The sequence below is a fragment of the Taudactylus pleione genome, unplaced genomic scaffold (assembly GCF_031769625.1).
Source record: "Taudactylus pleione unplaced genomic scaffold, aTauple2 ptg000627l, whole genome shotgun sequence".
NCBI classification, from domain to species: Eukaryota; Metazoa; Chordata; class Amphibia; order Anura; family Myobatrachidae; genus Taudactylus; species Taudactylus pleione.
The window spans coordinates 4,310,568-4,321,954 of NW_028285029.1; the positions used below are offsets into that span (position 1 = coordinate 4,310,568).

The 11,387-nt window shown below is 36.8% G+C and overlaps 1 protein-coding gene across 1 annotated transcript in view; it reads right to left on the minus strand.

Moving 5' to 3' along the window:
• LOC148479273 (vomeronasal type-2 receptor 26-like) overlaps window positions 1–10,730 on the minus strand; it is a 34,730-nt gene extending 24,000 nt beyond the window's left edge. Inside the window, exons 1-2 of the mRNA XM_088454689.1 lie at window positions 10,722–10,730; window positions 9,367–9,490 (exon numbers count right to left, since the gene is read on the minus strand). Of these exons, the coding sequence (XP_088310815.1) occupies window positions 9,367–9,490; window positions 10,722–10,730 (133 nt within the window). The remainder of the gene's footprint in view (window positions 1–9,366; window positions 9,491–10,721) is intronic.
• Window positions 10,731–11,387: the final 657 nt, after the last annotated feature.

Sequence of the window (11,387 nt, forward strand, 5' to 3'; positions counted from 1 at the left end):
GCGCAAAGTCCGGGCCACAGAGTGACGTCATCGAGAGGCACATCGACGTGTACCAGGACCATGCTGATCTCCGGGATGGTGCGCTTTCACAGCGGTGGGGATATAAGGTACAGTAGGACCCATTTTTGGTTCTTTTTCATATCATTATTCTATTTGACAGCCTGAGGACAGGACCCTGCGTGGTCCAGAAACGTCGCTCATATCAGCTTAATGACATAGCACAGGTGCTTGTAAAGGGCGGGGTTTACACTGAACCAGAGAAGACAAAAAAAGATTCCCTCCAGCTTACTGCAGCAATATCAACAAAAAATACTTAAATCCTACATGATAGTAGAGATTCAGAGGTATTAGTTACATACATTTGCAAATATATAACTAAGTGCCAGGCCAACATCAAGGCTCCTCTATACTGGCATCCCTAACATTAAGGGGTTCACGTCCGAGAAGCAAGGGTTGGGATTCCAAAGGAACTAAGCAACTACACTTCCTTTTAAAAAAAAACAGGACATTACTGGTGCCTTGGTTGCATGACATGTAGCTCTCTGGAAGTTGGTGACATGTTCCCACATCCTCAAACAGGAAGGGAAATTTGCATACATCATGGGTTTACTTGTACCAGCAAATATGTGATATATTTTATCCGTTGCCCCTGCGGATATCTTTACATTTGAAATACTATGCAACAATTTAAGGAGAGGATGGCGCTGCACAGGAGTGCAATACACCTGGCGATTGAAGGAAAAACTTCAGACCAACCATAGCCAAACACTTCCGGGATGCCAAACATAGTTTATGCTCATTAAAATATAAAATGATCGATCACATCCCTGAACATCATGGTGTGGGGTCAGCGCTCTAAGTTGCTACTCCAGAAGGAGGCACGGTGGATCCATGAGTTGGGCACACTGTGCCCCAAGGGGTTAAACGAACAATGGCTCTTGAATTGTTTCTTATGAAACATTGTATACTATTGATGAGTCTTTAACCATGTATTGTACCTCTTTTTTGCAGTTTGTGTTTTCCCCATTTTTAATGGCTCGATTCATAGCGATATTACATCTATTCCCATATATAGGTTAGGACTATCTTTCAGCATTGCTGACATTGATCTATAGGGGTGTTACCTGCTAGGTGCCCACTATTTGAGTCTGTTATACTCTTATACACATATTTTATGCTATCTTTGGTGTTTAACTTCTTTGAGGTAGTTGCGGTGCTCGTTGCTATCGGGAGGCTCACTCTGTGTGTTATGACAGCCATATAATGGTAATACTAGTCATGCTTCAATCTCATTATTATTGTACCTGATGCTTTTTGCTGCATTGCAACATTGATATGCTTATGTCTGCTGGTGATGTGTTTGTATTTTCATATGTTCTCAATGCATTTTTATACTAATGTATCTGTGTCACTTTGCAACCAATCTCCCACTGATGATTTCAGGTGGCTGTGATGGGGCTCTGGGATGGCGCTGGCAGGCTTCAGTGTGAGAGAGGGGACTATGCTGCACAATTGGGTGTTCGGTGTAGGATATATAGGTAAGTGTTTGTTTTACTTCTTTTGTATGTCCTGATGAAAATTCTGTTCAAAGAATTGAAACACTGACTGACTTGCGGGATCTTCATGTCTTCATTTATTATTAACTGTCTGAGTGCCACCTGAAACCTTGATACTCTGAGCTAAATAACTTGAAGAAGGCACTGGCCCCTGTTGGACTGCTGTAGGATTTAGTGCCCATTGAATGGATTAATATATATATATATATATATATTTATATACATAGAGACGCGCAGACATATACACAGATACATATATCCATATAACTATTATTGATTACTTCAGAGGCAGCAGGCCAGCAGCAGCAGAAGAGGGCAGGTCCAAATGTCAGGAGGGGTGGAGCTTAATTACAAGAAATGGCAGGCAGCTCCGATAAAAGAATAAAAACAGTTCATCTTGGGGAAGGGGTTGGCCAGATGGGACAGTATGAGGGGCCCCTTATATGTGGGGTCCCTGGGACGCCTGACCCTGTCGCCCTCCCTATTATCCAGCCCTCGTGAAAGTCGATTTTGATATTGTTATGATTTTTATGGTAATAAATTTATAATTAGCACTCTTGTGTTGTTTACTACAAGTGCTGCCCTCTTTGTATATTTGTACATATGTGCTTGCTGTGTGTGCATTTACATTGAACAGATACAAAACTTTGGTTTCCTTATTGTTTGTGATAGAGCTGACAAGATATCTCTGGGGGCAAGCAGCCATTGTGAGCAGCATAGGAGGTATTAACCCTTTATTTTTGCAGGCGCTTGGAGTGTTTGTTTATATATATTGTAACCTTCAAGCTTGTCAGCAATGGATTTCACTGAAGGAAGCCCTGCAAAAAATATGCAACAAATGTGTATGTTTCCTCAGGAGCCGTCCCAGGTGCATGTTTAGTGTAATGGCTGGAGCCGGGTGTTTGAGCCAAGCAGACCAAATGGCCATGACTAGCATCTTGTTTAGTGGTACCTCTCCCAGTGGCAAATTGCCCTCTGGAGTCTCACAGCCATACAGCTGTCCATGTTCACATATCCCCTGAGGTAACAATTTACTATCTAGGGGATAGGGTTCCTTTGTTTGGTTTTTATAATGGAGTTTGATATTAATTCTACCTGTAAAATTCAATATTAATGATACATGTATACATTGTACATATTGTGGTTGTTTTGTACATGTATAAATAGTGTGTATGTAATAAAGGTTCTCTTGTACCTTGCAATTGTTTGCTTACTATGTGATCCCCAAATCCATAAAGGAACTAGGGTACAATACAAAAGCTTTAAATACTACCTTTCTCAAGGTAGTGAGGGAAAAAAGTTGAAACTATTGCACAAAAATACCCAGTATCATCCCACATATCAGTCAGAATTTTTTTTAAATAAATTGAGTTACCAAATAGTGATGAAGTTGTACTACAAGAATCCAATATTGCACACAGCCTTCATCCAGGTCTGAAGTATATACCCTCTTAATTTCCATGCTTTCAAGACAGAAAAAAATGGGGGTTGCAATTCTAATATCCTTTCTTAAAAACACCCTCTGTAATCTATACCAAAATCAGTGTAATTTTATAAAGGGGAACTAATTATGGCTGACAACTTTAATGTAGTGGCCAACAGTATTTTGGATAGATGCTCCCCTGCTCCTTCTACTAGTGGGGATGATTTACATAAATCTGCCTCTTTGCTGACCCCCTCTATGCACCATCTCTTTTTTATTTCTTGGTTGGTTATAGACCCTACTGCAAAACATTACACATTCTATAGATCTATTCATAACACTTATTCTAGGATAGACATGGTTTTCTACTGCCAGGATCAAGCCCTTTGAGTCCACTTGGCCTGTATCCATCTGATGGTCTGGCCGGATCATTCTCAGATTAACACTGATCTCTCACATATTGATTTTTGCCCTTATGTCTCTATTTGGAGAATCAATTACATTCTTACATGACCCTGGCTATCTACAGGTACAGGCTCTACTGACTCAGTGTTCCCCCTTAATGACCGCCCTGAAATCTCCTCCATGACCTATGAGGTGGTCATACAGAATATTTCAGTTTATCTGAATGGTTGCATAACACACAAAGAATACTAATTCTTGGCACCTATCTTGAGCCATTAAACTCCTATATTTATATTTACTAAACTGAAGGTTTTTAGAAGTGGAGATGTTGCCCATATCATCCAATCAGATTCTACTTAACATTTATCTAGCACCTTCTAGAATAAAATGGCTAGAATCTGATAACACAGGAACATGTGGACTGTACACGTCTCATCAGCAATTCAAGAATATATGCATGCTTATGTATATCACTATTACTTTTATTGCAAATAAGAATGTATGGAAATAATTGAGAATATATAAATTAGTTGTGTGAGTTGAAGAAGACCGTATTTGTTGAATGGCTTCAGCCTAGAGCAGATATGGCCTTGTCTATCCCCTTTAAAGTAAGCAAATCCTGTGTCTGATGCAGCAGCCATCTTGTCTAGTGGTTAGCAATAAGAATTGTAGCTTTAAAATTTAAGTATTTAGCATGTACAGATAAGGGGCAGCAAATCTCTGATTTTATAAATAAAAATAGTTAAATCAGATAGCCTTGGTCTACAAGAAGCAGGAGCTAAAGGCTAAATGAGAACAGAAAGAGAACATATATTATATTGTCAATATTTTGGTAAGGATATATAAACAATTAGGGTCTAGTACATATGAATATTAAACAAATTCATTTTCACATTAACTAGAGGTATAGCCAAAAAGTATAGTGTAAAGCTCATGAGAGAAAGAGGGAGAATTCAGGGAGAATTCAGAGGAAGGAGGAGGGAGCACACCACAAGGGTGCTGGGTGCAGTTGCCATACATATGTATGAAATTGGCTGACTGGTACGCTGCACTGGGTGTCACAAATTTATTTTTTAAACATTCCCTACTGCTGCTAATATAACCTTTTGTTGTAACTCTTCATTGGCAAAATACATGTATAATTACGCTGTCTTTAAGTAAAAGCATTGTCATTTGTTTTTGAATCTGTAATGGTGTGAATTATTTCATTTCTTCTTATAACAAGTAAGGTTTATAAATAAATCTAGAACACATCACGTTATCACATGGCCCTGGCTATCTACAGCTACAGGCTCTTCTGACTCAGTGTTTCCCCCTTAATGACCATCCTGAAATCTCCTCCATGACCTCATGACCCTGTGGGTGGCCCATGAGGTGGTCATACAGAATATTTAATTCTATCAGCATGGTTGCATGACACAAAAAGACAAGTTCTTCTTGGCACTTATCTTGAGCCATTAAACTCCAAAATTTATATTTACTAAACTGCTGGTTTTTAGATGTGGAAATGTTGCCCATAGCAATCAATCAGATTATACTTAACATTTATCTAGCACTTTCTAAAATAAAATGGCTAGACTCTGATTGGTTGCCTTGACCACAGCTCCAATTCTAAAAACCCACACTTTAGTAAATATACCCTCAGGACCTTGATTGACAACATAAACTCTCCTCCACCTAGAAAGTTTAGACCTACATAAAAAGGTTAGACCTGGCTTTGCTCTTATTCTCTCTGAACATACTGCTAAGATTGTTAAACATCTAAATTAGACAATCTATGAGAACCATAATAAGGCAGTTAGACATTTGGCCTCCAGGTTGAGAGCATTTACTTCTCAAAATAACATCCTGGCACTTAAAACACCTTGAGAGTAACTCTTTGGTCCTGCTGTCATTGTCAAATAATTACATTAATTTTATTCTTGATTGTATAACCTGAACAGTCTTAGATATGGACCCAGAACCTCACAGGATTTTGTCAATGATTTCCTCACATGTGTTCAATTTCTTAAACTTTCCTTGAATCCCAACTGCTAGAGTTCATACCAGTGGCTCACTCTTTGAACCAATAAGTTTGTTTTGTTTAATAACTAGAGGGATGTCCATTATTGCCCCTGGTTTTTGCCTTTGTAATTGAACCTCTGGCTGCTATGATCAGACATTCTGCTTCCATTCATGGGATGGAGGTGAGATCAAGGAAATTTAAACTATACTTGTCTGCAGATGATGTTATTCTGTCCCTTACCCACCCCCAATTTTATTTAGCTTTCTTTTTCCGGCTAATGGATGAATATGGCTTCCTTTTAGGCTATAAAATTAACTTCTCCAAGTGTAAAGCTATGCTTCTACATGTTCCCCAATTGTCAAAGGCCCGCTTGATGTCAACTTACACTTTCAGATGGCACAATCATAGGATACAATGTATAGAGGTCTATGTCACTTCCCACTATGATTTTTTTTATATCAAGAAAAGTTCCTTGGCTTCTCACTATCATTAAGTGTGACCTTGCTACTTGGAGATGATATATCATCTTGTGTCTGGTGATTGCTATTAAATTGAATCTGATTTCTATTCTTCCATTTCTTTACCAAATCCTTCCTATTAAAGTCCTAAGGATGTTGTTGAAAGACCTTCAGTCCTCTTTTTGAGAGATATTTGGAATGACAATGCCCTTATAAACTCCTTGACCATTCTTAGGCATCCTAGATGTAGAGGATGCAGATGGTTCCCAGAAATGTAATTGTACTACCTATCAAGCCACTTCAGCCAAATAACAGCTACTTTCACTTCTCTTGAATTATGCATGTTGGTGTGGGACTTCTGTTGCACCTGATATGGCTTGATTGCTCCTATTTTCCCACTAGTTTTGTTAAGGAACAACTCAGATTTCCTGCCTGGAGTTTCCTCTCCCCACTTCAAGCAGTGGATACAGGTGGAGATTAGACTGGCTCATGACCTTAATGTTCATAATACCTGTGCTTAAATATCTGATATCCAGCAAATATGTTCCTCCCTAATCCCTGTCTATTTTGATTTTTTAGGTCCATCATTTTATCCTGTCCCTCCCCCAGGCAGACATCATAGAATCCCTCACCCCAGTTCAAAAGGTTCTGACTCAGTTCTCCACTCGGTAAGGGTATGATTTCTTCTATCTATAATCTGTTGATTGATGTTACCTTTGACTCTCAGGGCAGCAATGAGTGGGAGTGGTAAAGGGATCTGGGGTCACCTCCAGATGAGTCTTGCTGGGAGGAGGGGAGTTATGGAAATACCACAAGATTTATTTCAACACAAGTCTTTCTGCTGTCCATGCTTCCTGCCACCTTTGGGTCCTTAATTTTGGGTTCTGATTTATCTGATTATGTGATAGGTTTGATATTATTTTATTGTATCTGAGAAGCTATTAAAACTCTAATGATTTTATACTAATAATTGTGTGGGGAAAACATAAAAATGACCATATTATTTTCCAGATACTGTATATTTTATTGTTTCAGATTTGTACACATTGGTAGGCAGAAAGCAGTGGTATCAAGGTACAATGTAAAATGTTTAATTAACCATTTTACTTTTTTTAACTTACATTAATCCAGATCCACTCTATATTATTCATAAAAACTTTGGCACGAGGAAAGTATACAATACGGTGTTGCCATGATTGATTTGGCATGAACTAGACTTTAGCTGCTAAATGATTATTATGTATTTTCATATTGGCCAATGTAGTTGTAATTGTGCTTATTAAAAGATTGCTGTATTACAAGCACTGTTGTTTTTTGCTATGTTCTTGCAAGCTCCAACTGCCATATTCTTTATGTATACAGTACTTAAATCTTTAAAATTTATTTTCTCAAGCCATTTATTATAAACCCATTCAACACTGAATCCAACATTTGACTCAAATGTATCTAGGAAAGCTTCAATATTTAAATGAATGTGAAGGATATGGTCTGATTTAAAGATCTTGGATTGTTGCTGTAATGTCCATCCTCTATTTGGTCAAATAGTTTCAATATAATTTTTACAAGAAACCTCATATTGGATATCTTCCTTTTGGCCAAATGCTTGTTGTAAGTGGCCTGGCTTAACTAACAGTTTTGATCTTCATAGTACAGTATGTGGGCTATTTCAACCTGTCTATTATATTTGTTTACTATCAGAAATTCATTCTACCTAGAAGCAGATCTCTGTGACTCAAACTCCAGTCCAGTTGTGCTCTGGTTTCTCAGTACTAAAGCATTACATTTGTTTACATATCATCCTTCATGCCTCATAACTCCTTACACTCTCCAACTTATGCTTTTGCTGCAGTTCTCTCATCAACAGTCTTTAACTTCCAGTTTTTCCTCATGTTAATATTCTGACTAATTACTCTCTATATATACACACATACAGTACATACTGTATCAGTTAGCTGTTCTCTGTCATCCTATATCAACTTCATATTAGTCCTACCTAGATATAACCCTGGGGGGCTTGACCTGTGCAGTACTGCAGTTCGAGCCCTAAATCACATGTGGCAGAACCTGGTGAAGACCAGTGCCCTGTTAGACTCTGGTCAGCAGAACCAAACATGAGTAAACCATCTTAGAATCCACCACCTCCTTGTGCTATATTATAATATGCAAAAGATGCAAACATATAGCTCTACTGTATATATTTTAATTGTTTTTTGAAGGTTATAGAGAAAACTGGAACTAATCTGGTGTTTTGCTTTTCTTTTCAATTCAAAGCAATCAATGACATATTTTTAGTAAGATTTTGGTGTTAATTAAAAAATTCTAAGGATTTCATGCGTAAATATTATTAGATTAAGGGGGGTAATTATCAAACCAGGGAGAGAGATAAAATTGTGAGAGGTAAATTCCTAAACTATCAGCTTCCAATTTACATTTTGCAGGCTGTGTTTAAAAAATGATAGAGAGTAGTTGATTGGTTGGTATGTTTTTTTTTACAATTTTATCTCTCTCCCTGCTTTGATAAACACCCCAATAAAAGGGGAGTTGTAAAATTTTGTTGAATCCTCACAATAGTCTAGTTCTTCTGTTCATGTTATTTCAAATTAGGTGTTTTTTTATTAACACTAACTCTTTTCCCAATTAGGACCTGCTAAAAATAATTGACTAAAAAATAAATAAAAAATAAATAAAAATCAACGTATTGTGTGAGCTAAAATTGGAAGTGACCTATTGTGATCCAATCCAACTTTTATAGTACTAATTACTAAGTACTAAATATTTTCCCTTTAGTTTGTGCATACTCTAGGGGCCTGATTCATTACTGATCACAACTGTGATTACGCGTGCAATTGGCCAATTGTTGCATAATGTGCATGCCTATGCATTGCCGTGCACATGCACAAACCAGCCACTGTGATCGGGACTGTGAGTGCAGTGACTACACAGACCCATCGCAGAGTGATTGACAGGAAGTGTTGTTTCTGGGTGTTGATGGGGAGGTGGTCAGCATCGCATTGGCATGCATAAATTATCAGCTGCTATGTCTTACACAGCCTTAGTACTCATAGCGTGCGCTGAGGTTAGCAATTTCTGAGTAATGTCAGAGCTTGTGCAAGTGGCTGCAATTGTACTCAGTGTTACCTATGGCTTTACAGTCTTTCCAAAGATTCCGAATGTGTGTAAGGTAAAGTGGGTATACTTATATTGTACTGCAGTGGCATAGCGATTGTAATGAATTAGCATACTAATTGCTACTGAAATCTCTGTTGTGATCCATAATGAATCAGGTCCTAGCTACAGTAAACTGTCTTGCAAGCATTACACTGATCTCAGTTCGATACATCAAGTTCCTGTGTTTCATACTATAACTCTGCAAATTAATATTTATTAATATTTGCTAAAAAATGTCATAACCATTCAAAATAAACAGTAAAATGTTGCTGTATGTTGATGCATAAATTAAGTTTTCTGTGAATACAATTACAATGCCATTCAAGAACAAACCAAAATTGTAATATATACCCGACTTGTTAGATATTTCTCCTTCTGAACATGGCACACAGTCATAGCAACATGCATGGTATCCTTCCCTTGGTGCTTTTCTGAATCCATTGAGACATTTTTCAGAACATTGACTTATTGGCATCTATTAAAAAAACAATATTGGCTTTGGAGGTTTCCTGTAACTGTGCCTTCCATCATAAACAACTATTTTCAAATGCTAATAACTTTGGAAAAGTAAATCAAATATTTAGGATTATTTGTAAGCATTAATATATTCCATAGGTGAATATTTATGAAAAATGTATTTAGCTGCTATTGACACAGAACACAAAACATAGATGACATTTTTTGCAACTATTTCCTTAGGAAATTTAGACACTCAAAACCAATGTCTGGCAGAAAATTACAGTAATCTATGAGACGTGAAATAGGCAGCTATGCTAAACAGTGTGTACTATAAATTGATGTTTCTTACTTTTATCATATTTGAGATAAATAAGTTAACATTAGTAATTAAAACTTATTAACATTACTTGTGAGGTTCATGTAGATTTGTTTAATTTAGAAAAATGGAGAGATGATTAGGTAGATTCTGTCATTTTAAATGAGAATGCTCCGTATTATGTATGTACTTGTAAATTATAATTAGTTATTATTTTGGGATGCTAGATTAGATGAATTATAAGCAAAATAGAAAAAAGTTGTCTTTGGCTGGAGCACAAAAGGTATTCAATAAAAAAAAATGTTGGTTTTGTTAAAAAAAAATTGGTAGCTGCAGTTAAATATTAATTACAATTATACATAGATGTATATGAATAATTATGTATATAAAGAAAGATATGTGATTGAAAACAAGAACAATTGTCCCATTAGGTATTTCGTACTATTATTATACATTCAATGGGAAAGGATGTATTTTTCTGAATTCTTTCTAATAGGAAAACTAATAATGGTCAGATTCAAGTTATAAATATATTCTATTTTGAAGTAGTAAGTAGATAAATGATAAAGTTGAATACTTATTTTTTTTAAAGTAGCCAGATATGAATTAATAGATTGTTCTTAATTATTATTATTATTGTTATTATTATTATTATTATTATTATTATTATTATTATTATTATTATTATTATTGTTTTTGTGTTTGTATGACAAATGGGCTACAGGAGCATACAAACTGTAAAAACACAACAAAGTGACTTACAGTACAAAATATTTCAGAACAAGGACAAGGTTTATAAACATTGCTGCATCAGCAGTAATAATATCCAAATTAGCAAAAGGACAGCCAAACCAAAAGGTTTGGTGCAGTTGTAGGTAGTGAGGAGATGATGGTATGAGTGAGGGAAGGAAAACACTAAAGAAAAGAGGGCCCTGCTCATGAGAGCTTACAATCAAAATGGGAGTGGGACAGACAAGGTTCACACAGAAGGGAGAGACAGTGAGCAGGAAGCATGAAGAATTGAGTTAGTATGACAGCTGCAAAGCTTTGATAAAGAAGTAGGTCTTAAGCACATGTTTAAAGTTTTGTAAAGAGGTGGAGAGTTTGATAGGGAGAGGAAGAGATTTCCAATAGGAGGGAGCAGTTTGGGCAAACTCAGAAGGAATGTAAGAAAGTAATCATTAGGGAGGAGAGGCAGCATTAAATTCTAGAGTAAAGTGGGTGAAATTAATATGAAGGAAGATGAGGTAAGACATGTATTGTAAATAGGAGAGGATTGCATGATGACTTTGTAAGTTAGTATTGGGTTCTGAAGGGGAGGTGAAGCCAGTATAGGGATTAAAGGAGCAAGGATGCAGATGTAGTATGTAGAAGATGAGCTGGGCAGCAGCAATGAGAACAGATTGGAGTGGAGAGAGGTGGGAGACAGAAAGTCAATAAAGTAGATGTTCCAGTAATTAATTTTAGAGATGACCAGTGAGTGGATGAGGATCTTGGTTGCCTCCAGGGTGAGAAAGGGTCTAGTCCTGGATATATTTCTGAGAAGGAAGTGGAAGGACTTTGAAAGGTACTAAATGTGTGATTTAAAGGAGAGGGA